Source organism: Vicugna pacos, chromosome 10, assembly GCF_048564905.1.
Source record: "Vicugna pacos chromosome 10, VicPac4, whole genome shotgun sequence".
In the NCBI taxonomy this organism is placed as follows: domain Eukaryota; kingdom Metazoa; phylum Chordata; class Mammalia; order Artiodactyla; family Camelidae; genus Vicugna; species Vicugna pacos.
The window spans coordinates 58,751,526-58,779,045 of NC_132996.1; the positions used below are offsets into that span (position 1 = coordinate 58,751,526).

The 27,520-nt window shown below is 54.9% G+C and overlaps 1 protein-coding gene across 1 annotated transcript in view; it reads left to right on the forward strand.

The window, feature by feature from the left end:
• Positions 1 to 26,647, forward strand: part of CD82 (CD82 molecule) — a 50,335-nt gene extending 23,688 nt beyond the window's left edge. The window contains exons 2-9 of the mRNA XM_006212320.4: positions 2,602 to 2,684; positions 8,042 to 8,114; positions 13,012 to 13,136; positions 13,257 to 13,331; positions 22,032 to 22,133; positions 24,841 to 25,053; positions 25,347 to 25,430; positions 25,730 to 26,647. Of these exons, the coding sequence (XP_006212382.1) occupies positions 2,622 to 2,684; positions 8,042 to 8,114; positions 13,012 to 13,136; positions 13,257 to 13,331; positions 22,032 to 22,133; positions 24,841 to 25,053; positions 25,347 to 25,430; positions 25,730 to 25,807 (813 nt within the window). The 5' untranslated portion in view covers positions 2,602 to 2,621 and the 3' untranslated portion in view covers positions 25,808 to 26,647. The remainder of the gene's footprint in view (positions 1 to 2,601; positions 2,685 to 8,041; positions 8,115 to 13,011; positions 13,137 to 13,256; positions 13,332 to 22,031; positions 22,134 to 24,840; positions 25,054 to 25,346; positions 25,431 to 25,729) is intronic.
• The last annotated feature ends 873 nt before the right edge of the window (positions 26,648 to 27,520 follow it).

The window sequence follows — 27,520 nt, forward strand, 5'->3', positions numbered from 1 at the left end:
GGTGGTGGGTTGGATTTGGTCCATAGGCCCTAGTTGGCCAATTCCTGCCCTATGCCAACCCTTATTCTTATCTCATTGATGAAGAAGCTGAGGATCAGACCCCTCAGCGTGGGCGAGCAGAGCTGGTATAACCCCAGGCCCTCTGAATGCAATCTGGGGGTCTCCTTGGGGCTTGGTGGTGGTTGTGGGCTTCCTGAAGTTGATGCCCCTCCATCACGGGGCCACCTGGGCATGTCCCCAGCCTTAGCTGACGCCCTGCCCTCCAGGGAACTGCCCATCTTCTGCCGAGTGTGGAGAATGTGTTCATCTCCTGCTCCCTGTTGCTGCGAGAGGGAAATGTCTACACTTGTCAGGCAGAAGGAAATTGGATCCTGGATCTTGGCCAACAGGAGCCGCCCACTCTGAGCTCTGATTCTCAGCCCCTTCTCCTCCGTAGGGTCATTCCCAGGTAGTCTCTGGGCCTGCCCCTATTGGCCAACCTACCTGCCAGTCATGGGCTATTTCAGCACCTGAACCCACCCAGCTGCCTCCCAGAGACGATGGGGTGACCTAAGGGGCCAGGCAGCCTGGGTTCTGTTCTTGCTGGTCCATGTACCCGTGACTTTGGTCAAGCTCCTTCACCCCTCTGGGCCTGAGTTTGTTCATAAGATGCTGAAAGGCTTTGCCCAACTCCTAGCACAATCTGTGTGAGTGACAAGAGGTTGCCTGGGGAATATTGGGGATACCAGCCCAGCAGCCAAACCAGAGCTCCTTTGAATGAGCAGTGACCTTGGTGCTCACCACCTACTTGGACGACGGAATCCTCCCCATCCCCAAAGACCCCTTATCGCAGTCATGGCCACTCCTCGGAAGGTAGCACTCACAGTGGAAGGATCTTGGGCAGCGGAGCTACCACTGCTTAGCGAGCTGTGTAACTTGGGCAAGTGACTGCCCCTTTCTGAGCCCGACCCATCCTGCTCCCTGAGACAGGAGGACCCCCTCACCTTCTGGGCAAGTCGTGAGGATTAAAGGGAAGGACAGATGCCAATGGCCACCCAGAATAGGTGCTGATTATGAGGAGGCCAGCTTTCCACTCTTGTCTAAAAACTGTCCCTTTGGAACACCCCCAACGCTGCCAGGTGGCCCTGGAGACCCAGCCAGAGCAGAGGTTGTGGGAGCCGGAAAGTGGAGAAACTCCCTTCCCGGACTCTCTAGAACTGTGCAACAGTGCAGGCCAGCATCCGTTGCCAAAGGACTGGTTCCACACTTCTCCAATTTCACAAGAATGCGGTCAGCACCACTGCTCCTGCCGCTCCACTCGCACGTAGTGATGGCGTTCTTCTGGTGAAGTGATGACTTATCTATAGGCTGCTTGGGACTGAGCCTGGGGCAGCCCCTCTTACTCAGGGGAGACTCAAGCAGGCCAGTGGAAGGAAAGAAAAACATGCTGCCCTTGGTGAGAAAATCTTTTCTCTCCTGCTGTTTTGTTCTGTGGTTGTCAGGCGCTGGCTGGGAGGGGAGAGAGGAAACAATAGCTCTCCTTCATGTGGACCGTCCCCAGCAGGCCTTACTGGGGCAGGCCTGGGTTGGGGATCTCAGATCTCGGTTCTCCTGACACGGGGGAGCCCTTGTGTTCTCCCCCTCTGGGTCTGGGGGAGGCCCCAGGTGGAGTTGCTGAGGCTGGACTTCCCTAGCTCTGAGTCACTGCTGTCCCCATATTTCTCTGACCCAGGCTTTGGACCCTGGTAGCCTGGAAAAGCGTTCAGTCTAATCTCCCCATGTAGCTCTTGAATTCCCCATAAGTCTATTTAGACTTTGCTTCCATGCCACTTGTGACAGGGCGCTCCCTACCACCCAGACAATCTTTTTTTTCCCTGTTTGGACAGTTTTGCTTCACTTTGTGCTCAAATCTCCCCATTAACCCCTCTCCCCCGGTCACTGGAGGTGTAGAAAGTTGAAGCCGAGCTCCCACTTGGCCAAGATGTTAGGAGACTGTTTTTCTGCCCAGAGAAGTGGTGGGGGGGGAACCTCTGTATGGACAGAGGTAGGTCATGAGACTTAGGACTGCCTTTCACCCTTGCAAGAGGAAGAAGGGTGAAGCCCTGCCTCGGGCCCTCTGCTCCCTCTGCTCTGCGGCCTGCTTCTCCCTCCCACTGTCCCCTAACCTCCACAGGGCGGTGGGAACCTGACGGGGTCTGGTGCCTGCTTCCCCCTCCCCTGAGCCCAGCTCTGCCCACGCAGCTGTCCCAGGCCAACTGTCTCGGCCCCAGCTGCCTACTCTGGCTTCCGTGGTCCCACAAGTTCTGAGGGCTGGCCATGGTCATTCCTGGGTTGTCTGGCCTCAGGGAGGCTGAGGGTCTCCATTATTTCTCTCCAGGCCCTGCCCTAGTGGAGTGGCTGACCTAGACCCTAAGTGCAGCCCACACCCCACTGTATGACTTTGGGTCAGTAATCTAACATCTCTGGGCCTCAGGGTCCCTAAAACAGGACCTGATGTTGGTGCCTACCTCATGAGGTTGTTGGGAGGGTGACCTGGGATGATGTGGGGCCAGCAGATCTCTTCCCTGACCCTGGCCAGGTCCCACCTTGCACTGACCTACCTGCCTTCTGTCTTCTCTCCAGGGAGCTCCACGACCGGCAGGATGGGGTCAGCCTGTATCAAAGTCACCAAATACTTTCTCTTCCTCTTCAACTTGCTCTTCTTTGTAAGTATGACCTTGGCCACCCAGCTGCCTCCAACAGAGACTCTCTTTCCTGGGCCATCCCAGCCTGAGACCCTCCAGGCCTAGGGATGGTGGTGGGATGTGGCTGGTGGGGCTGAGGATGCACTGTTCAAAATGGAACCAGGTGGGGGCAGTGGGGAGATTCCCAGGGTTCCCAGTGGCTTGGCGGCGGTACACTGGACTCCTCGCCCAGGCTCCCTGTCTCCTGGAGTGCTGAGGCCACCGGGCTGTCAGGGCTGGAGGTGGGCATGGGGAGAGGACAGCCCCAGGTGTCCCCCAGCTGGCCAGCAGGGAGTTGTTGTGGGGAGCCTCTGGAATCTTTCTCATCCTGTCCTGACACCCCACCCTCCTCTACCCACTCTGAAGACTTGCCTGTTACAGCTCTAGGTCTCAACTACCCCCGCCACACCCCCATCCACATTGTAGGGATGTCCCCGAGCTCCCAAGGGTAGGCAAGAGGAGGCTGGGCTCTGGGCCAGGGTGAGGACACAGTCGCCCTTCCCCAGACCCACCCTGGCAGGTCTCCGCAGGTCACGAGCCACAGGGCCACCCAGATGTCAGCTCTGTGCACATCTGGAACTGGTTTTCCTGGGGCCTCAATTTTCCTCTCTGGTCTGGCACAGACGGACTCCTGCCTTGGAGTTGCCAGGATGATGATGATGGTGATGTGTGAGTGTGTATGTGATTATGCATGAGTATGCATTTGTGAGAGTGTGACTGTGTGTATGTGTGTGATGGGGGTGAGGGTGTAGGTGGTGGGAGAGATTCTCAAAGCCCCAGATTGGTGCTGGGGGCCTTGGCCTCTCATGGTGTTGGGTCACCCTATACTACTAAAAAATCATATTTTATAATAGGATATTTCTTATGATTCCATTTTTAAACTGTACACATACATGAATATTTTTGAGAGGAGAAGAAAATACCTTCAAATGTTAATATTGGGATTCCTGGGAATTTGGGTTTTATTCTTTTTGCTTCTCTGCAGTTTTGAAATTTTCTACAGGAGACATGAATTGCTTATGGGAAAGAAATGGTTTTACATTACAAGTTACATAGGATTATAGAGTTTGGAAATAAAGACTCATTCTAAATTCCAAGACTCAATCTCATAACTTTAATCCAACACACAGATACTTCCAAGTGTGTTTCTGGCACATTCATGTGCACACACGTGCAGGCACACATGTACAGGGACAGCCCTGCCCTGCTGTTTGGCCACCCTGGCTCCAGCCCCAGCTCCGTCCTCAAGGACCATGCTGAGGCCCCCCTGCCGCTCTGGGCCTCCACTGATGGCAGCCGGGCCTGGGTATCTGGGTTTCCCTGCTTGGAGTTCAGGTCCCTCCTGGCTGGGCCAGGCCTCTGGAAAGCGGCTGCCCACATAGCAGAGCCAAGCCTTCCCTGGCAGGCGCTTGGCTCCCCGGGCTGGGGCCCAGCTTTTAAAAAAGGCCAGCTGGTCAGGATGGGGTGGGGGATGTGGGAGCCCCATGGTTTTATCCCGTGGGCTCTAGGAACTGGAAGGAGGAGTCTGGGCTACAGCCTAGGAGGTGGTGGGACTTGGGGTTCAGGGGCACAAACACCCCCTCTTCGTTCATGCAGTGGGTGGGATGGGGTAGAGACTTGGTAGAGAAAGGGAGTGAGGTTGATGGTTTTGGCCAAGGTGTTCCTTCCTGTCCTGCTCCCAGGCTGCCCTATAGAGCCGGAGCCTGGAAGAGCTTCCCTCCGGCCAGAGCGCCGGGGGCCAGTCTTGCTTGGCCTCCTCCCAGCCACTCCAGGGGGCTGGCAGAAGGAAGTGTTCACTCCCTGTGTCCTGGGGCCAGAGTAGCTCATCAGAATGGGAGGCTGCTGTACTTGGGGAGAGGGGGAGCTTTTATCACAGGAGAGTGACAGGGGAAGGAGAGAGTTAGAGGAGACTCTGTGTGTGTGTGTGTGTGTGTGTGTGTGTGTTTGTTCATTCACTCATCCACTCATCACTAATTTACCAAACGTGGATTTGAAACCTCTGTGTATTCAGACCCCGTCCTGGATGCCAGGTAGACAGTCACTGGCAGAAGGGCCACGGCTTCTGCACTCTTGGTGGGGCTGACGTTCTGGGGAGTGGTGGGCTTTGATCCAGGACTCAAAAGGAAGTTAAAATTGCAGCTGTGTTAGGTGCTGGAATGAAGGACATGGTCCCTAAGAGAGCAGATAATAAGACACTTGGCTTTGTCAGGGCAGTCAGCAAGCACTCCCTGGAGTTGTGGCTGGGAGAGCGGGGTCCGGGCAGCAGAGTGGAAGTCCAGCCTAGGGGGAGAGGGGCAGAGTGCGCCTCCCCAGGGCATGGGCCATGCAGGCCTTCCAGGAAGGACTGGGTCTTTGTTTCATGCACAGGGAAGCACTTACGTGATTGGACTTGTGGTTTGGCAGAGCCACTGGGCTGCTGTGTGTGCTCACACATGCAGGCGGGTACACGTGTACATCCTTGCCTCCACTCCCTCCTGACCCCAAACTCCCCGGGAAAATTGCCCCATCAGCTTTTGTCAGATCCCAAGAAACCCTGAGGCCGTTCTTGGGGCAGGACGCTGGCTATGAGGCTCCTGGCTCCTGGCTGAGCCCTGTCAGGAGATTCTCGTGGGTCTGGGGAGGAGTGTTAATATGGGATGTGCACCACAGCCCTGGTCCAGTTCACAGAGAAAGGGGGTGTCATGGTGCCTCCCCCGTTCTGGCTGGCCCCTGACCTGGCCTCGTTCCTGGCTGTCCCATGGCCTGACAGCTGGCGCAGCCACACCTGGCGGCCAGGCTGTGTCATCAGATCACAGAGCCAAACAGGCAGCACCAGGGACTTTCCTCCCTGGGTTCCTGGAGGCCAGCTGAGGGGCTCAGCTGGGCAGCCTGGGATTTTGCTCTATTTGGGATTATATTTGCCCAGAGGGAATTTTCTGCCCTGCCTCCCCTTCTCTGTTTAGGAGTGTGGTTCTCCCTGCAGTCCTGCCCTGTTGGTGCAGGAGGTGTGCAGACAGGGGCTCCTCCACATGGGTCTGAGGTGGCAGGAGCAGACCATGGGCTAGCTGTTTTGTGAGGTGTGAGGTTGGGGTGGGCAGGGGTTCAGGAGTCTTTGGGAACCAATGGTAGGTCCTGTAAGGCCCACCTTTCTCCCAGCAGGCTGCGTGGTCTGAGGTGCCCCCACTTACGGGTGGACCCTTCCCCTTCCCAGGGTCTCAGTAGCTTTCCTGTCCCCAGGGACTGGCTTTCTAGGCTCAGACCAGGGAGGGACCCCAGGTACCCCTGATGCTGATGTGTCACCATCTGGCCTGATTAAGTAGTCAGACTTGACTTTGAGCCCCTGACAGGTGAATTGGGTGACCTTGGGCCAGGTTAGGACCTCAGTTTCTCCATCTGTAAAATGAGGACAGTAACAGGGCCCATCTGAGAAGAAGAGAGGTGAGGACAGGTGAGCTCCTGGGAGACAGTGGGGGACAAATGTGGGGAGATCACTGTGCCTTCATCTTCCTGGTTCTTGGCTGCTGTTGTCTTTAAGCAGGGCCAGGGTAAGGCGAGTGAGATCAGAAACAGCCCCACACGGCATCACACTGGGGCCCTGATCCTTTTCAGAAGGGAAAATCAGTAATACCAAGCCTGTCTTTATTTAAAGGTTTGATATTTTGTTCACCATGGATTCTTTTCCCAATTAATTTGGGTTTCTTAAAAATAATTGCTGTAAACTTTGATTTATTTTGGTTACTGAGTTTTTTGGTGTCCCCTTCATTTTTCCACCTGAGTCAAATGCCACATTCACCTTACCCAGGGGCCCAGTTCTGGTCTTTAATAACTGCAGACCAGGCTGAGCAAGACTCTGGGCCCGGGGGGCTCACCCCAGGCTGAGGGCTTTATCAGTACTTACTGACCTTGCACCTGAGGTTATGGGATGGATGATGGCTGAGGCAGGAACCCCGGGCTGGTAGTAAACGTGGGTAGTGACAGGCTGGGACCCTGAAGGTGGGTTTGTCCCCAGATGGGTCTAAGCCAGGCCCCAGGGAAAGGCCAGTCTTGTGGGGTGATGCAGACCCCTACACCCCAGGCCCCTCAGGGGAATCTGTGCTTCTGCCCGGACTGCAGGCCCCTCCTCAGCCTTAGCTGGCTTGATGGGATGGTGGCTCTTGGCTAGATTTCCACCTGGGAGGTGGGCTCAGGTTGTGGACCCGCCCTGGTTGAGGGAAGGGAGGCAGGGAATCCCTATGTCAGCCGTTTCCCATTTGTTTTCTTTTCCAGTCTTGCATTTACACAGTTTGATTCATGAACTCGCTCACTGCCTGCGTCTGCAGCACCTGGGACTGTAAGTGCCCAGGTGCACAGTGCTGCATGCAACCCAGCCCTGCCCTCGGGGAGCTTGCAGTCTAGGCAGAGAGACACGTGGCTGAGTTAAACCCAGTGTGAAAGGCTCTTAAGAAGAGTCTGACACAGAGAAAGACAAATACTGTAAGATATCACTTACATGTGGAATCTAAAAAAAAAAAAAAACAAACTAGTGACTATAACAGAAAAGAACCAGATTCACAGACGTAGAGAACGAACTAGTGGTTACCAGTGGGGAGAGGGAAGCGGTGGGGGGGGGGCAAGAGAGAGGTGGAGGATGAAGAGGTACACGCTATCAAATATAAAATAAGCTACAAGTATGTGTTGTACAACATGGAGAATAATAACTACACAGGGAGCTTAACCTTTCAAAATTGGGAATTACTCTATTGTATACCTGGAACATGTAATATTGTACATCAACTACACTTCAGTTTAAAAAATATGATATTGTAAAATAAATGCATAAATAACTTTTAAAAAATATTTTTTAAAAAAGGAGGTCTGACAGCACAGGCTATGCAGTAGGGGCCCCTTGGTCTGCCTGAGGGTCAGGAAGGTCCCCTCTCCTGGCCTTGGACCCAAGATATGAAGGATGGTTGGGTTAGGCTTTGATGATAAGTCCACTGAGGGTTTTCCCACCCCGAGCCTGGCTTCTCTAGGAAGCTCCAGCCCCCAAGTTGGGGAAGGGCAGGAAGATAGTAGAAGGGTGCCCCTGGCAGGAGGCTATATCCCAGAGCCTGTAGGCTCAGTTTGACCACACATGGGCCTAGGGTAGGGGAGACGGGAGGCAGGAGGGACTCCCCACTCATGGCCCTGCTGTCTGGATTGCTGGGGTTGGCCAGGACTTAGAGTTTGGGGCCTGAGGCCATCCTGACATCCCTGGGCTGGGCAAGGATGGAGGTGGCTCCCCTGTGTCCCCATGCCTGGGTGGCAGGGGCAGCTGGTTGGGGCCCTCTCACCCCACCTGCTCTCCAGCCCCCCAAGTAACAGCCCCCTTTTCCTTCTAGGTCCTGGGTGCTGTGATCCTGGGCTTCGGGGTGTGGATCCTGGCTGACAGGAGCAGTTTCATCTCCGTCCTGCGTAAGGACCCCTCTGCTCCCCCTGCCCCAGCCGCCTCTCGAGTGGGGCCCAGCAGGCAGGGCTGCTCCCACAAGAACTTGAGCCCCAGTTCTGGTCCCTTTTCCAGCAGCCCTCAGGGCCTTGCCCAGGTCCTGCTGCTGACCACCTCCCGAAGGGCCTCTCTGCAGGGGTTTCCAGAAGGAATTTTCTCTCCCTCCCCAGACAAAGCTGCTGTTGTCTGGAGAGCACTGGGGGATGCGGGAGTCTTGTTCGCCATCCTGGCCCCTTCCCTCTGCCCTGACCTTGAGAAAGCCTCTTACATCCTCGGTTCCTCTATTTGCTTGCTCAGCAAAACGTGGCCAACAGTCCCTCCCTTCCCCAGTTCAGAGAGGGCCAGGAACGGTAGATTACCAGGTATCCATGAAGCTCCTACTATGTGCCAGGCACCGGCCAGGTAGTTCAGGCCAGTGCACAGTTGAGGAGGCACCAGGCCCAGCGTCTGTTCTGTTGTTTGTGCTCCTGATGTGCCAGACATGGGGCCAAGCATTTTGCATAGATAAATTGCCTTAATCCCACAACAGCTCTGTGCAGTAGGAACTTCCTGCCTTACAAATGAAGAAATGAGGCTCAGAGAAGTGACGTCCCTTGCTTAAGTTCACAAAGCCTCTGAGTGATAGGTGTGGGTCTTGAGCCCCCAGAACCTTTGTCCTAAATGCTGCACATAGTGGAGGGCGGGGAGAGGGGGGAACCACAGCATGGAAGCCTCTTGTCTCACCGTTGAAGCTGGAGGGAAGAAACCCACGGCTCTCCTGCCAGGATGATTAAAGCCTTTCCGGTTTACTCACTGTCTCCTCCAGGAAGCCTGCCGGCTGGCTGCACTAGCCTCTCGTGGAAGTCCTGAGGTGGGAGGGAGGCAGAGCAGAGCAGGGGGCCCCAAGTAGCACAGTAATGCCACTCCCCTCAGTGAGCGCGTCCTTGGCTCACTTCCCCTCCCAGCAGCTGCCCAAAGCAGCGGGTTTGGACTCAGGCCCATGACAGCTGCTTGATTTGAATGAAACGGAACCAGGCTAGTATGAGTGATGAAGGGGCTACACCTGTCACCGGGGCCCCAGGGGCTAGGCCTCCCCTCAGATGTGCAGGGAAGCCAGGATGATCCAGCCTCCAGCCACATCCGATGTGGTCTGGGGCTGTCAGGGTGCAGACTGCTCCCCATTCTGGGGCTAAGGTTTGGGTTTCCGACCTCAGCTGGGCGCCCACCCTCCCTACATGGGACATACCCTCCTTGGCTCTGCTTGGCCCGGGCTCCCACTTCCTGGGCTGTGGCCCACACCCAGCAGGCACCGCGCCTCTGGGCAAAGTCTCAAGGCCCAGCCCACCCACCGCATTTCTGCCCTCTGCTCCTCTCGCCTCCTCCCTGTTCAGGGTTGAGAATCTTGAGCTGGCCAGACTTTAGAGGCCCCCTGGATGCACCCGAGTGTTTTTATAAATACCAAGGCCTGGGCCTCACCCCAGGGGATCTGACTTCATTGGTGTGGGTGGAGGCCGGTGCACTGAGATTTTTAAAAAGCTTCCCAGGGGGTTCCCCAGGCAGCCAGAGTTCAGAAACACCAGTCTGCCAGCTGGGTCACTATACCCTTGGGTAAACTGGGGCTCAGAGATGGAGGGAAAAGATTTGCTAAGAGTCACACACCAAGTGAAGTTCAGAACCAGGAACCCAGGGCCTACTATGTGCCAGGCCTGCATGACATGCCTCTTTTCTTACCTAGCTGAATGCTCACTGTGAGTCCGTGGGGCCAGGCATTATCAACTCCATTTTACAATGGAGGAAATTGAAGGGAGGGGAAGTAAATCGTCTCAGGGCACACAGCTGGAGGGTAGGGGAGCAGGGACACGAACCGGGTGGCATGTCTCCTGAGCCCCTACCCTGTGAGGCATACCATGCATTTGCATCGTAATAAGCAGAAGCAAGCACGATGGTTAAGAACACAGACCGTGGAGCCAGGCTGCCATGGTTCCAGTCCTGGCTCTGCTATCGACTGGCTGTGTGATCCTGGGCAAGTTACTTCACCTCTCTGTGCCTCCTCATCTGTAAAATGGAGATAAGGATAGGCTGAACATCATAAGGCTGTCGTGAGAAAGTAGATGAGTTAATGTCTGAAAAGCATTTAGAACAGCTTCTAATAAATTGTACACCTTACACAAGTGATTGTTAAGTAAGTTTATAGCACTATTTAATCTTTAGAACATCTTTAAGAAGTAGGAATTATCAATTTTTTTTTATAAAGAAAGAAACAGAGGCCTAGAAAATGGCTGGTCCGGGGTCAGAGCCTATTAGCAGCAGAGCTGGGACTAGTTCTCACTTCTCGTGGTCCTTGGGCTCTTTCAGTTTGGGCCACTTTCTCCCCACCTTGTTGGTACCTCCTAGGCCCAATAAGGCCAAGAAGATGTTGGTTGGTGCACAGTGTGTTGGCCTCCCCAGGCTACAAGCTTGTCCCTTTCTAAGTCAAGCTGCTCAAATCAGGGCCAGCCTGAGACCCTGGACAAGGACAGGGACTGGTATCAGTGAAGTGTTCTGAGAAACAGAGACCCTGCAACTCGGCTGGGCCCCCAGGAGAAGGACCCGAGTCGGGGTCTCAGCCCCAGGTGTTGCCCCTTCGGCACCTTGGCAGCATCTTAGCTGCTCTGGGCCTCCAGGCCCTTAGGGACAGATCAGGGTGTAGACCTACTGTCATCGGGCTGTTGTGGAATTCAGCAGGATGATTTGGATAAAGGGCCTTTTTCAGGGCTGGCGCACAGTGGAATTCCAGGCAGTGCCAGTTGCTTTTTTGGAGGGGGAGCCCTCACTGCGGGGACTTGCGGAACCCAAACCCAGGAAGTTTAGGAAAAGTAAAATTTAACAGCTTTCCCCTGCTCTCGTGGATGGCGGAGAGCCAGGGTGGTGAGGGCCTGGAATGAAGAGGAAGGCACCTCACTCACCCCCGCAGGGCTCTGCCCACATTCCTGGGGGCTCCTATGAGGAGCTGGGTGGGGGTGCCTGAAAGTGAGGTGGGCTGGCCTGGGCTTTTCCTGAGCTCCAGAACATTCTGTCTGTGCCCAGGAAGTGGAGCTGGATCACATCCTTCTGCCCACCCATGCTCCAGCTTTGTCGCTGTTCCTTAAGGGTGCTAACGCCCACTTAGTGTCTCAGGTGGGGATCTCAGCTCCCCAGGGTCATGGTCACCTAGCTTAACAACTGTGGCAGCCCTGGCTGTATCCGAGTCATCAGGGAAGCACATTAAAAATGCAGGTTCCAGATCGTCTCCTGGAAAATCTGCCTGGCTATGATAGACTCAGGAGTCTGCCTCCCTAAGAGGTTCTTCTGATCCACTGAGGCTCCTAGGATGCTCTGCAGCTTTCTAGTAACATCCTGCCCAGCTGCCTCCCTAAGAGTGCCTTGCCAACCTCTCCAGAGAGCCAGGGCTGTCAGGGGAGTGAGCACATCCACCCTGGCCCTCCTGGTGGGTCACAGCCCCGGGGTGGAGCATACCCCATGCACCCCACACCCAAGAGCTGGAGGCAGATGTGAGCCTTACCGTGTGTTATCTTGGGAATCCTGGGAAATGCTAATCAAGTGCCCTGATGAGACTTCTGACCTCCAGCCCCCTGGGTGGGCTCTGTCCACTGGCGGCCCTGAAGAGGGTCTCTGGCCATTAGGCCCCGCTCTCTCTCTGTGTCTCAAGTGTACTGCTTGTCAGACTCCTCTCTCATTCCCACTAGTCCTTTCTTTCTCTCCTTCTTTCCCTTCTTCCTCTCCTTCTTTCCCTTCTTCAAATACACCAAGCTTACTCCTTCCTCAGGCCTTTGCACCTGCTGTTCCCACTGCCTAGAATGCTGTTCCTCAGATCTCCACTTGGCTGACTCCATTCTTATCTGAGCAAAAATATCCACCTACTCAGACCTGCCTTCCCCAGCCACCTCGACACCCCCACCCCCGACTCCCGCCTGTGTTCTTGACGTTAGCTGGCTTCCATATCTTCGTCGCCCTTCACACAACCAGATCTCCACCCTCAACCCATTGAATGTAGCTTCTTCATGCAGGGGCCTTGGCAGGCTGGCTTCTGTACCCCCAGCAACCAGCACAGCAGCTGGCACACAGTGGACACCTAGTAAATCTTCGTCGGCTGAACAAATGTATGTGTGTAATGCCTGTATCAGTTCACATGCCCTGTGCATCAGGGGAAAGAGCATGGCATTGAGGGGTCTGCCTGTTTCCAAAGCCCAACTCTGGCCCTTGCTAGTGTGCCTCTCTGAGCCTCAGTTTCCTCGTCTGTGAGATGGCCGTACTGGTGCCTACTGGGCAGCGTTCTGTCAGAGTGGAGACAGCATGTGTGAAGCCGCTGAGGCATCGTGAGTGGGAGAAGAGCCTGGAGTTCATTGTTTATGGACGAGGAGGAAGACAGGCCCTCAGCGTCTGTGGCCCCAGCAGAACCTGCCAGTCTGTGGTGTGTTAATTCAGGCAATATTCATACAGCACTTTGCTGTGCCAGACGCTGTTCTGAAGGCAGGGGGGTCAGCAGGGACCAGAGTCCCTGTGTTCATGCTGCTCACGTGCTCGTGGGGGCAGCAGACAATGAGTAAGATAAGTCAGTAAAATGTAGAGTCTTTTCAATCCTGGCAAGAGGTAAGGAGAAAAACTAAAGCAGGGCTGGGGGTTAGGATAGATGGGGGTGGGGTGCACACCTAGGGAAGGCAGCTTCCAAAGCGGGAGGGAGCAGATTCCTTGCTGGGTGGCTGACCCCAGCGCCCCAGCCCCAAGGCAGGGACTTGGCAACTGTCCTGGACCTTAGGGCTCTGCCCCTATTTTTGTGCTTAACAAGGGCGACATAGCCAGGCTGAATCGAATGTTCTTCTCCCCCCCTGCCCCTCCCCGCCCCCGCAGAGACCTCCTCCACCTCGCTCAAGGTGGGAGCCTACATCTTCATCAGCGTGGGGGCCTTCACCATGCTCATGGGCTTCCTGGGCTGCATCGGTGCTGTCAACGAGGTCCGCTGCCTGCTGGGGCTGGTGAGTAGGGCCTCCGCCGCTGCCCTGCAGCCCGCTGCACCCAGCCCGGGTGGGGGCATCGAGGTGAGGGGGACTTGCTGGGGGGCCTCAGCTGACTCTGTGCCTGCTCTGTGTCCCCAGTACTTTGTCTTCCTCCTCCTGATCCTCATCATCCAGGTGACTGCTGGGGTCCTCTTCTACTTCAACATGGGCAAGGTAAGCACCCCCTCGTCCTCACCCCAACCTGGGCGGATGAGCCGCTCAGAGTGGGGTCCAGGGTTGGCCTGGGAGTGAGAGGTAGACAAGAGGCCTCTCAGTTGTTGCAGAGAAGCCCATAGGTGCCAGGCAGCCTCCCAGGCCTCCAGTTCCTTGTGGTCACATGGCAGAGCGTTAGAGGAGAGGACAGTACGGGTGGGCTTAGTCGCTGCTCAAATCTCAGGTCTACCCCACCACCTTCTTGCTGAGTGGCCATGGGCAAGCTGCATGCCTCTCTGTGCCTGTTTCACCTTCTGTAAACTGAGGACATTAGCAGATTTAATCCTCAGGATTGTTAACGATGATTCAGTGAGATTATCTGAGCAAAACACTTAGCACAGTTATGGCACCTCATCCACAAATGAGGCCCAGGGAGGAGACTGTCAATGAAAACATTCATCCTGTGTCAGAGGAGGGGACACTCAGCACAGAGGAACAGAAAATCAGACGTACCGGGGCTGAAATTCTAAGGATATTTGTCATTGACTTAACCAGAAGTCGTGTTTGGAAGCTCAGAGATCTTAGTTCTGGCTATCTGTTCAGCATCCTTATTAAGACAGCCTTCCTAAATCATGCCACTCACCTCATGGCCACAAGATGGCTGCCTTAGCACAGGCACAACATCTGTGCTGCTGAGCCCAGAAGAAAGGAAGTAAGGCAATGCCAGCCATGGCCATGACTTTTATCAGAAAAGCAAGCCCTCCCCAGAAGCCTCCCCCAGACTGGGTTACAAGGGCATTCCTGGCCTCAAGGGAGGCTGAGAAAGTATGTATCCAGCTTTCAGACTCTAGAGACAGAGGCACAAGAGAGAAGGGAGCTGGCAGTGGCTATTGGGTAAGCCAGTCGATCGTGACTGTCAGTTGTCATTATGGAGCACCTACTACATGCACATGGTACTTTCTCAAAGGTTTACACACATTATTCCATCCTTACAACCCCCGCCATCTCCTGCATAGCTTCAGCACACACCATGTCCTGGGTGCAGTGTTGGCCACTGTGTATTTCTTCTTTCCCTGAGCCTCACCACACCATAGAAAGGTGGTGCGGGTACCCTCATCCTACAGACGAGGGCTGAGGGCGCAAGGCGGTCAGTGGCCAGGCCAGACCAGAGCCCAGGCTCCCTGATTCCACTCAGAGTTCCCCCAGCATCCTGCCTTTTGCCAGAGCTACAGTTCTTGTCCACCAGTGGGGGTGGCAGGGCTGGCAGTCAGGTGGGCTCCCACATTTGAGCACTTGCAGGTCAAGTTGCCGCAGATCCCTCTCAGAAGGAAGCTGAGAAAAGATTACACCAACACCAACAACTAACACAGTAGAATTTAGAACAAGCCGGGTACTAAATGCTTCACATATGCTGCATTTAATGATTCGTTCCTCACGGCAAGCCTTTGAGAGCATGAGTATGAATGAATACCCTCATTTTCAGATGTGGAAGCTGAGGCACAGAGAGGTTAATTAACTCGGCCAAAGGTCACACACTTAGTAAGTGGCAGACCAAGATCTGGACGAAGGCGACCTGGCTTCTAGATTCATGCTGATGAAATTTTCATTGTAGTGGTTCTTACCTGAATCTGCTTTACTTATTTATAATCCACACGCAGCCTATTTCCCAGGAGAATTGGAGTTGGCTTTTAACATGGATATAGAGTAGCTAAAATCAATATGAGAGAGATCAGAATGCACACTGAGAGAAAGAAGACCATTGTTTCTGAGGTTAGGGGGTAAGATACAACAGCGGATAGCCAACTTGAATACTGAGCTTCCTGGCAGCCAAAGCAAAAGGGGAAATAGCAGTTTTAGTAGATGAAAGGAAGTTCACTTGGCTACCAGAGAGAAAGCTAGTGTTTGACGGAGGGAAACTACTTTTCTAAAGAAAGCATTGTGGGATAAGTTCATTTCCGCCCCACGGCACCTGGGACTTCTCTGGTACCCAGTCATTGGTACATTACAGAGAGTGAATAAGAACTGGGCCCCAGTGATCTGATTCCTGGGACTAACCCAGAAGCTGGTCTACTCTGCAGGGGTGTCGTTCAGTCCACCTTTTCACCCCCGTGTGTGTCTCCATCTCACAGTAATAAAGACAGCGCCCATCTGTGAGCACCAATTGCATCCCAGGAGCTGAGCTAGCACCTCGACACACATTTCAGTTTTACAAGCATCTCGAGTTTAGGAAACTGAGGCCCAGGAAAGCAGTGACTTTTGGCCGTGGTCACACGCAGCTCAGATGCGTCAGAGTGGAGCTCTCTATGCAGATGCCCCTGACCTGAGGCCCATGCCTCTCTCTATACCACGCCACCTCCCCACTAACTGGTATAATCTGCTTAGCGCCGACCAGAAGCCAGGCCTCAGAGGCATCCCACGGGCCGAGAGCAGGGCTTGCTTGGACAATGGGCTCTCCTGACTCCAGTCCCGGCTGTGTCCAGCATGGTACCCCATTGTCCCCTCCTTTTCCTCACCCCCACCCCCGGGCTTCAAATGCCCCCTGGCCCCAGCCCACCTCACCTTGGCCCACCCCCTTTTCTGGAAGCAGGGGGAAATTTCCTGGCTTTGCTGGGGAAGTTCTGGCGCCACTCAATCGCCCAAGTTGGAATGAATGATTTATTTTTTCTTTCCCAGCACATTGTAAATCCCGGTGGGAGACTAAACATGCCCTCGGTGGTGTTTATTCCTGCAGATGAGGCCCATCTGGGAAGCCTGGCGGAGAAAGGAGTTCTGGAAGGCGATGAGCCCAGTCTTCCCCCTCTCTCCAGGCCCCCTAGGCAGGTGGGAGGGACTGCGACCCTGGGCTCCCCCTGAAGTGGTCTCCAGGGCTGCCATCTGTCCTTCCTGCCCTACGCTCCTTGCAGCCACTGTTCCCAGGGCAGCAACAGGGGAGCTGGGACCTTGGACAAGGCACTGGTCTCTCAAGCCATGGGTTCCGCATCTGTAGCTGGAGGAGAATAAACCTGGCTGGACCCCACCCCAGCCAGGGCTGCAGTGAGCCCAGACTTCAATGCTGGTAGAAGGAATAAAGTGGCGGCCGAGGGCCTGGACCCCAGCACCAAACTGTCCGTGCTGGAACCCTGGTCTGAGACCCTCAGCAAGTTATTCAGCCTCTCTGTGCCTCAGTTTCTTCTTTTGTTGAATGGCAATAATCATACATGTCCACTCTCCTTTATCTGCAATTCCAAAGTTCAAAACACACTTTGAAAACCAAAAATACCATTTGCAACTCATTTGGTGGCAAAATTGAACCTGAATGGAAATGAGGCTGTTTATGGCTTTGTTTTACCCTCTTTAAGGTGTCCCTCGGGAAATAGGAAAGGGAGAGTTTGTGGGGGTGACACATAGCCCCCAGCCCTTTCTAAAATCCAAACGTTGCTCCGTGCTGGACCCATTGGCCCCAAGGGCGACTGTATGGTGCTGCGGGGAGGATAGAGAGCATTGACAGGTGGTCATAGCGTCCACCTGGCCCAGGGCAGATGTTTGCTGGCATCATCGCAAGAGTTTATTATGACTGTCACTATTATTAACTTCACTAATGCCTAGTAAGGGCTCAGAGAATGGCAGCTGTTCCTGTGCCATCAGTATTAATGTTAGCATCAGCCCGGGCTGTGGGAACCGGGATTTACGTGTGAAGTTAAGATTCCTCTGGCTGTTTCCACAGCTGCTTGCTGTGTGGCCTTGGACATATTACCCAGCCTCTCTGAGCCTTGGGTGAACACTTGGACCATTCCCAGCTCTGACATTCTGGAATTCTGACTTGTTCTCTCCAGGCAGTGGAGGGTGGGTGCGGGGTCAATGGGGGAAGAAGTGAACTAACTTATAACTGTTTCCCACGATGTGCTGGGCGCTGGATTTGGTGCATTTATGCAGTTTGTACCGCTAACCTGCACGTGTGGGGCTCTGAGAGGTTATATCAGGGGCTTGAGCAGAAGGACGAAGGCTGAGAGCTTGGGGAGGAAGGGCTTCCGTGGTCTGCGTGGGAGCCAGCGGTAGGGGTGGTGACAGTGGCTCCCCAGAGAGGTGGCCAGGAGAACTGTATTTCCTTCCTCCTCCTTTCCTCTTCCACCTAAGACGCCCCAAATAGCCAAATACCCAGTGCACACAGGACCTAGCGCACAGGTAGCGAAACGGCTTCCTTGAGGACAGCGCCGTCTGTGAGACATCTGCTCCCTGCGATGGAGACTTCCTGGTCCACTAGCTCGGGGGTTTCCACTGCCACCGTAGGGGTGGCAGCTGGAATCAGGACAAGGGGAGGTGATGGTGGCCTTTCTTTTCCCTTTTGGAAGGGGGAAGAAGGTGTCCAGGCTGTCCTTCTGGAAAGGGTCAGAGGAGAGCAGTGGGCAGAAACTCTTAAGCAGCTGCCTGCATGGCCCCAGTGCCTGACTCAGGTGGCACCCTCAGAGAGCTTCCAGTGAGGGTGTGGGGGTGCAGGGGCAGGGAACGCGGTCCCCTTGCTGAATTCTGGAGTAGACAGTTGTATAGATTGCAGTTTGGCTTTCCAGGAAGATGCTGGGGGTCACTAAGAGTAAAAATATGCCACTCCCTCCACATTCCCCAGGGCAAAGGGTCCTCATTTCTTACGAGGATCCCAGGTGATGTCTCAAAGCATTGGCAACACCTTCTGAGGGAACCCGGGAAGAGGACAGGAAGGTGTGGGTCCCTTACATTGCATGGGGACACCTCATTGTAAGCGTTAATTTGACACATTAGAACAGGGAGAAAGGGCTGAACACCATCCCAAAGGGCCATCAAAGGAGCATGGAGACTTCCCCTGGGGAGGTGGGGGTGAAAGGAGATGTGGTTTGGTCTTAAATACCTGAATGACCGTTATTCTGGGGGAGAGCAATTTGATTTGTTGTGTATGGTTCCAGCTGGGACTTGAGTGGGAGAAGGAGGATGAAAACTAATGGGCAGAAGTCATTTGAGCTTGACTTAAAATGAGTTGCTCGTATCAGGAGCCTCCCCAATCCTGCAGTATGCTGTTTTGTGTGTTACTGAGTTCCCTGTCACAGGGAGCATTTAAGCAGAGCCTGGAAAAATATGGGAGGGATTCTTATGTTTGGATGATATGCTGGACTCAAAGGTCTCTTTTACTTCTGATTGTCTGAGAAAAGTCACATTACAAGGTGAAATAAAAGCACAGCAGGGGCTGAGGGGGAGGAGAGGCACCCCAGAGGATGACAGCATCTCAGGTCAGGTGGAGCTGGTGGGTGGCTTGCTGTGATTAGGATCTCAGGGTCCTGGAGCTGCACATAGCAGGTTAAGGTCGTATCTCTGCTACTTGATGGTGATCTCATCTTGGGAAGTTATTCTCACTCTCTGAGCCTTGGTTTTCTCTTCTGGGAAATGGGGAGAATGGTGTTGGGCAGGACCAGGGCTGGCTCCCTAGGTGTGTAACCCCAGCAGCCACACACCATCCCACACTTAGAATGGTCTTGTGCTTGGTCTGATGTCTTGAAATTTTTAATCATTTCACAGTAAGAAGCCCTGCATTTTCATTTTGCACTGGGCTGTAAATTATGCAGCAAGTCCTGGGCAGGATGCTTTATTACAAGTGACAGTAACCCAACTGAAACTGGACAGACTGGCTGCAGGCTCAGCTGGATCCAGGTTCCTAAAGGCTGCCATCAGGACACCTCTCCATCCTTGGCCCTGCTCTCATCTGTTGGCTCCCTCCTCAGGCCAGCTGTCCCCAGTGGAGCTTCAGGTGGCCACCAGCAGCTCAGGCCCTTATCCCACCAGATTAGTGGAAAGACAGGGCCAGTGTATGTGACCTCAGGACTCACACCCATCCCTGAACCATTCTCTGTGCCCAGGGTATGGAGGCACTAAGTGGCAGCCTGGGTCTTTGCCTGCTCATGCAGTGAGGGGGCAGGGCTTCCCAGCCACACGGAGGGACTGAAAGGTGCTCATCCCCAAGGAAGGGAACTACCATTTCAAGGAGAAGGGAGGATGGGTGTAGGGCAGGCAGAAACCACAGAGGGGCCCTGCAGGGATGAAAAGAGATGGTGAGCATCTTCTGACTCTCCCTCCTTGCTCCTTCTTGTCTCAGGAACTGTCTGGTTGCCGAGGTAACCTCCCTGGGCTCCTAACATGGCCTCCTGGCATTGGGGTGCCAAGGCATCAGCTCTAAGCTGAACCAGCCCCTGCAGCCATGGTCCCTGTGGCCTAATTGTGTCCCTCAGCCCCATTCTGGGCAGGAGGATGGATGTAGTGTTTCCATGGAAACCACCCAGCCTCAGTGGAAACCACCCAGCTTGCATCACCTTCTCATTTCAGGGACCTGAAACAGGGAAGTCTGGGCTGCAGTGGCAACCATTGCTGAGTATAAATAGAGCCGAGGTCGGTGAGGGAGGGTGGGTGGGAAGGATGTAGATGAGACAGCTCTCTATGCAAATGCCTCTGGGGACCCCCTCCTTTCTATGCCTCAGGGATTGTCAGCTCACTAGGGAGTAGAGGTGGAGCAGAGGTCAAGGCAGAAAGACTCAGATTCTACAGATAGACAGCTCTGGCTGTGTGACATGGGCAAATCACTTCGCTTCTCTGGGCCCTCCTTAAAACTGCTCTGACCTACTGCAAGTTCTGGCCATATGGTTTAAATGCTGGTTTAGAGCTTAATGGGTAAAAACTTGGGTTCTGGAATCAGACAAGCCTGGGTCCAAACCCCAGCTCTTCACATGTTGGCTATGAGACCTTGGGCAAGTTAATTAACCTCTCTGAGCCTCATTTTCTGCATCTCTGTAATGAGGCAATGAGGGCAATACCTAGGCCATAGGTCTGCTCTGAGAATTACAGTGAAATCATGCATTAAAAGTGCTTAGTACTGTTCTGGTGCCTAAGAAGCATCTGATCAAAGTTAGCCACTACTGCTGTTGTGATTAGTCACTGAGGGGAAAGCTTGGTAAACCGTAGAGCTCTGTGTGAATAAAACCAAAAAAGTATTATGCTAAGTGTTTTATGGAAAGGGAGAGGGGCAGAGAGCGGTCCAAGAGGATGGGGCTGCCTGGGACAGGGGCTGGTTCCTAGGGTTGGTGAAGGGAGTGGGGCAAGGAGCCAGGCCCATGGGTCTGTCTGGAGGATGTTGGTTCTCTGAGCCCAGGGTTCACAGCTGCCCATGGGAAGCTGGTGGATGCGCCATTCACGGGGTTCTGAGCCAGGCTCTGAAGGCCCCTGCCTGGAAGTACCTGTCCCAGCCCTCCAATTCCTCTTTCAGGAACTGAGAGGCAGGTGTGGGGCTCCGCTTGGTGCCGATGCAACCCTGGCACCTGCTGGCCCCTTGCTCTTGGGTTCTGCAGGGACAGCAGTTGATCATGACCAGCTGGTGTGCCCGGAGAGGCCCCTGAGCAAGGTCCACAGATGGGGCCAGGTGGGGCCAGGCTGGGGCCAGGACTGGGGGGCTGGGGCCTGGCATCTGGGCCAAAGGAAGCCCTGTCTTCAGCTCTTAGGCTAGTTTTGGTTTGCCTCCCTTTACACAGCTGACTTGTTCCTAACAAGCTGCCACAGTGAGCTCCTCTGTTCAGAGCCCCAATAAGAGTCCTTGGGGGATGAATCCTTTTGATCCCTGCATCCCTCGTCTAGCCTTCTTTTTTTTAAAGTGAAAGTACTGGGGATTGAACCCAGGACCTTGTGCATATGCTAAGCATGGGCTCTACCACTGAGCTAACCCCCTGCCATCGTCTGCCTTCTCTGTAAATGAGTGTTTTCTCTGCGGGGTTAGTGAAAAGCAGGTGTTTCTCGCTTCCTTCAACATTGGCCATGAGTTTCCGAGCCTGGTGGGGGCCAGCACAGGTGGGCAGTGAACTTAGCGGGGCCCTGGGTCCAGCATGAGGATTAACTGGGAGAGGTGCTGCCATGGTGTGGGGGAGATGGCAGGGTTATGCTCATGTTATTCGCACCTGCCACACCCCTACTCTGCCCAGGCTGGGCCAGATAGTCCCTGCCCCCTCGGAGTTGATGTTCCAGTGGAGAAAAGAGATCATAAATCCTGGAAACAGATAGGCACGTAATGATGAGGCTATAGAAAAAAAAATCATGCTTACCCCCATAGGATAAGGAGGGCCTGGGAGGTGACAGAGAAGGACTGGTATTTTGTAGAGTGGTCCAGGAAGGCCTTTCAGAGGAGGTGCCATTTGAGTAGCATCCTGAAGGAAGTGGAGGAGTGAGCCATGTTAATATTTGGGGAAGAGGATTCCAGGCGGAGGAGACAAGCGCAAAGGCCCTGAGGCAGGGGTGTGCTTGGCACAAAGACAGCAAGATCTGTAATTGAAATAGAGGGAGTGAGAACAGAGGAAACGAGGTCTAAAAAGAACAGGGCCAAATGTTGGAGGGCCTTATGGGCCATTGAGAAGACAGTGGTGTTTCTCCTGAGAGTGGTGGGAGGCCACTGCCCGGTTTTCGGCAGTGATATGGAGAGATTCACGTTTAAAGGGCCATGTTCTGCTGAATGCTGAAGCGACGGTCAGGCAGGGGTGGTTGGCCCTGACTGTGCTGGGTGACCAGGGGGACACTGGCACCCAGGAGGTGGCAGGAAAGTGGTTGGATGGGTGATGAAACACTTGAGCCATGAGCTTGTTGCCAGTGTTTGGAGGAGTTGGGGAAGAGGCGGTCTAAGCGGATGCGACCGGAGGTGGGGCACGGGTTTCAGGAGTCTGACTCTGCCCCACGCTCTCCCCTCTGCAGCTGAAGCAGGAGATGGGCGGCATCGTGACCCAGCTCATTCAGAACTACAAGGACAACCACGAGGACAGCTTGCAGGAGGCCTGGGACTACGTGCAGGCGCAGGTGAGTGGGACGCAGGGGGACTGGCCTCTGTGTGTCTGTGTGGGGCTGGTCATCTGTGTGCCTGGCTGTGCCTGGCAGACACAATCTGTTAGCGGGCTTGTGTGTGAGTGTGCGTCTGTTGGGGGTGGGGGGGTCCTAAGCAGCCCCCCACCTGGCACCTCGGCCACCACAGTTCCTCGCTCAAGGGTCCCAGGGTCCTGGAGGTGGCTCCACGGCTTGCAGTGCTCCCACCTGTGGCTAGAGAGAAGGGGCAGCTCTGGACCCTCCATCTTAAGTCGGGCTGGGGTGTGCTGGGAGCTCCAGCCCAGAGGTTAGGAAATTGGGTGCCGAAGCTGATAGGCTGACACAGGTATGAATGGAGGCGACCCCTCAGGAGGTGCCGTGGGAAACTTCTGGAGTGAGAAGCATGTTCTATTCAAATCTTGATCCAGGTGGTGGTTATGCCAGTACGTATGGAAAAGTTCTTCAAGCTGAGTTGGTACACTTTGGTGCAGGTGTGTTCCACCTCAAAGTGAGAGAGACTGACTGACTGACTGACTGACTAGGTTCCCAGCCTGCCTTGATGGTGAACCAGTCACCACACACACCAATCGCCCTCAGTGAGCAGGTCTCAGCTGCCCCGCTGGTGGTCCCAGATGTTGTGTGCCCTTGGTCAGGACCCACCCTCTCTGGGCTGCAGCCTCCTCCTCTGTCTCAGGAGGTACTGGACACAGAGGTCACTTAGGAGCTGCTGGCACTGACTGACGGCTGCCTTGGGGTGTGAGGGGCAGGGGCGGGACAGCAGGAGAAAGCCTGACACCAGGAGAGTATGGAGACTAGAGATGGGTCTCTGTCCAGGCAACATGGGCACGCCCGTTCTCTGAGCTGTGAAAGGAGAGGGTGATATTTTCTGGCCCACGGGCCATGCAGATTTTTGATGACATAGGGGTCTGTGTCAGCCGGGGGCTCAGTGTGCACAGGAAGATGTTTTCATCCCACCTTTGGTTTGATCCGTAACTGCTGAGACCGTTTGCTGAGATTAGAGGGAGCAGGATGTCCCAAGATGAACAAGTATCACTCTTCACGGAGCCTGGGGGAGAGGTGGTGAGCGCCCTGCCACGGGAGGTGGTGGACCGACCGGGGATGCCCACAGCAGGCAGGGCCTCTAGGTGATTTGATGTCGGTCAGATGCTGCTTGGGATGGTGGTAAGAAAACAGACAGCAAGTCAGGTTCCCAAAAGCTGGAATACGATCTTGGCTACTTCCTGGCCAGACCGTCTCGGAGCCTCAGTTTCCTCATCTATAAAATGGAGCTATTGATCCATGCTCAAGTGAGATGAGTTTATAAAGCTCAAGGCATTTGTCAGGTGGCGTGTCGGCAGTGATGTGTAACCATCAAGCACAACCACTGAGATGCAGGAGGCCTCTGTGCACGGAGCCCTGGAGAGGAGGGCTCTGCTTAGTGCAGTCGAAGGGCCAAGGAAAGCTGCCTCATTTTGCTTGGATGTGGAAAGGCCTGTGGCTGTCCCTCAGAGGTGCCAGCCTTTCAGCTGGAGAGGAATTAGCTGGGCACTGGCACCAGCCTGGACTAACTGCCCAGAGCCAGAGACCATCTGAGCATGCCTGGCACGCCCCCTGCTGGCCAGTAGGCTGCTGGTCAGGGTCGAGCCGCCTGAGATGGGAAGGAAGCAGGTGGGGAACTGACCACGTGCAGGGGGCACGGTGGCGGCCTGAGATTTGCCCACTGGCCCCTTCAGTCCTCTCAGGGGCCCAACAGCAGCATGGCTGTTATCACCTCATTCTCTAGACGAGAACGCCAGAGCTCAGAGAAGTGCGGCAGCTTCCTCATTCCCAGGGCAGGGCCAGAATGTGAAAGGGCCCTCCCCCCACTCTTCTCCACCTTCCTGGGCATTTCTGGCACACAGGCTTAGCCCCTGAGATCCCAGTGCTGTCAGGAATTCAAGCCCAGATGTGACCTGAAGACTCTCGGGGTGCCCTTCACGAGCTCTGCGGAGCCCAGACAGGCTTTCTTTGCCTCTGGAACTAGAGCATTTTCTCCTCTAAAAAGGCCAGTCGACCATGTCTCCCTTTTCACTTTGGCAATCAGGAAGCTCAGAGCCAAACCTCAGCACCTGCATGTGCTCAGCGCCTGAAAGTGGAACTGGCCTTCCCTGAGCCGTGACTGAGCTCTCCAGGCCTGGGCTGGACGCTTTGCCCGCCTCGTCCCTTTCCGTCCTCATAAGGAACACTCCTTTGAGTTAGGAAGTTTTGCGCCTCCTCCCCCACCCCATTTTGCAGAGGAGGAAGCTGAGGTCAGCACTCTGACCAAAGCTGAGCAGCTGCTAGGTGGCAGAAGTGGATTTGAACTCCGTAGGCCGACTCCAGCCCCGACACTCTTAGCCGTATGCCATCAGCTCTCCTTGTGACCCACACACCTACGTTCTGCCTTTCAACTTGAACGTCTCTCCTGCTCCACTTTGTGTTTTCGCTGCTCCTGATTTCTGTTTCCTGCTGTAGGTAGGTTTCCCTGAGTTTATGGTAGGTGTTCCCTGAGCGCCACTTTAAATTCCTTGTGGTTCACAAAAGCCAAAGTGAAACCTAAACTCTAATCCTGATGGTTTGGCTGAGACCAGGAGGGCCTGGAAGGGGTAGATCTGAGGTTCTGTCCAGAGAGGCCCCAGCTGGAGTGGGCAGGGGGCTCGAACGGCCTGTCCCCCTCTCTGCCCAGGTGAGGTGCTGCGGCTGGGTCAGCTTCTACAACTGGACAGAAAACGCCGAGCTTATGAATCACACCAACATCACCTACCCCTGTTCCTGCGAGATCGAGAGAGAGGAGGATGACCACAGGCTCCAGCTGAGGAAGGGCTTCTGCCAGATCCCCGACAGCAACACGACCCAGCCAGGAGTCAACAGCCCAGAGTTCTGGCCCGTCTACCACGAGGTGTGTGGAAGGTTGTGGGCCGGGGCTGGGCTGGGGGTGCGGCGGGTTCAGACGCTCGGTCTCCTTTGGCTCACCTGGGCTATTGTGCCATCTTTCCTTTCGTCATTGAGCTGTTCCTGCCTTTGATTCATTTGTTCGCTTGTCATTTGTACCTTCATCTCTGTATTCATGAATGTATCCATTCAGGGAACAGGCAGTGTTCCCTGGCCGGGGCGTGAGCCCTCCTGGCGATGCTGCCTGGTGGGGAGAGGCGGCACATGGTGGGGTGACGTGGCTGTGTTCTCCCTTCCTAGGGCTGCATGAAGAAGGTGCAGGCGTGGCTGCAGGAGAACCTGGGCATCATCCTAGGCGTGTGTGTGGGCGTCGCTGTCATTGAGGTCTGGGTCCCTTCCCCAGCCATCCCCACGCCATCCCCTGCATGTCCCCACTCTGCAGATGTCCTAGGGGGAGGGTGGGTTGAAGCCCATCTGCTTCTAGAGGCCCTGCAGCAAACCCGGCCTGACCACTGGCCCTGCCTGCCACCTGGATCACAGGCTGACCCTGGGGGTCTAGTTAAGGATCCCCATAGCCCACATCAGGCCCCGTGTGTGGACCTGGACAGCGGGATGCTGCCCTGAGGTCTCTGGAGACCTGGGCAGCTCTGCCTGCCCCTGACTCTGGCCGTCTCCCTCCACAGCTCCTGGGGATGCTCCTGTCCATGTCTCTGTGCCGGCACATCCATTCTGAAGACTACAGCGAGGTCCCCAAGTACTGAGCAGCTGCTGTCCCCACCTCCCTGCCTGTCCCCTAACCTCAGGGCTTCTAGGGGTCTCCCTGGCTCCCTCCTCCAGGCCTGCCTCCCGCCTCACTTACAAGACCACTAGTCCGTCCTGTGCTGGCTAGAAAGTGGGGTGGGGGAGCTTTCTGGGGCCTGGGCCCCTCCTCTCCTTTGCTTTTCTGCCACCAGCCTTAAGCCCCAGCTCTTCTGTGGCTCCTCTACCCAGTGTCTGCCTGGGTTGTCTTAGCAGCTCAGAGAAAACACTCCCCGCACAGGTGGGCTGGGTTTCCACCTGCCTCAGGTGCTGTATATATCATGTCAGAGAAAGTGTATTAAAAGTTTGGGGGCAGCGGAGTAGATAAGGCACCCCGGGCTGTCAGGGGACTGCCCACTGCGTGGGTCAGCTTTGTTTCCTCTCTGATGCTTCTCTCTTTGGTTTTCTCATTTTCACTGGGGTAGTGGGAGAGGGTAGGCTTTACCTTACACGAGGAGCAGGACCCCTTCCCCGGGTCTGACCCACCCTCACCCCAGCAGCTCAGATCAGTCTGGGCCATGCCATGGGGGCAGGGCCTGGGTGAGCTGGACTGAAACAGGGCTGCTTGGGCAAGGGGGTCTGGACCATCCCTGGGCTGCTTAGGGAATCAGAGAGGTGAAGAGCTGGCCCTGCGTTCACCAGGATCCTGAGCTGTCCAGGGAAGGGTGGGGGATGCTTTCTCCTGTCCTCTGCCCCCCAGGGAGTGGGTGGGTGAGGCTGTGCCTTGTAGGGGAGTGGGCTGGGGCCCTGTGCACAGTTCTGTAAAATGCGGATGACTGATTATTAAAAAGGATTTGTAACAATCCGGTCTGCTACGGTGGGGATGCGGCTTCCCAGGGTAGGGGGAGGACCAAAGGGCAGAGACAATATGAACAGAGTGGCTGGATCTGCAGGAAAGAGTGGTGGGGGCCTCAGTGCGGTCTTCAGGGCAGAGGGGTCTTTTGGAGCATCTCTGGCCCACACTGTTCAGCCTGGTGCGTGAGAAGTGTGACCCTCAGCTCTGGTCCACCTGCCTGGCCACCGACATGAAGAAGGTTTATTTGTGTGTTCAAACAGGTGGATGTTACCCCTAGGTTCCAGCCTCTGAGACCAGGGACGAAGTGCCCCCAAAAAATACACCAAAGGGGGCTGGCTGGGATGATGGGGGTCAGTGAAGCCACAAGATAAACTCAGCCTCTTTCTAGAGCATCCAGTTTTTACAAAGGAAGGAAATATTTTCATAATAAAGAAATGTGATGGAGTAAGATGTGCAGAATTCAGGAAACTTTTAAAGGGGCAATATGAGACTTTAAAGGAAGCACTAGCTTGTACACAGGTGTGAACCCCAGCGTCCTGAAGCCCTGAGGAGGTGTTCAGATGCTCTGCCTTCACAGCTACTTTAGGACATAGGATGGGAGAAGCTCCCTTGGGTGGGGTAGGTATGGAAGGCTGGAGAAGGCCGATCTAGGAGGACAGTTGCCCCTCTGTCTCCTCCTTTCCAACCTCTCGAGGGCCCTGAAGGCAAAGGAAGGGATGGGTAGAGGACTTGCCTCCCCGAAGTGGGGCAGGAGGGCAGTGGCTGTGTTTCAGGGGGCCCACCAGGTGGCGCTGCTTCCCCAGCCTAGGAGCCTGATGGAACCCAAAGTTGTTCCCTGGTTATTCCAGGCGCCTCGCCAGCCCCAGACCTGTGGGTCTCT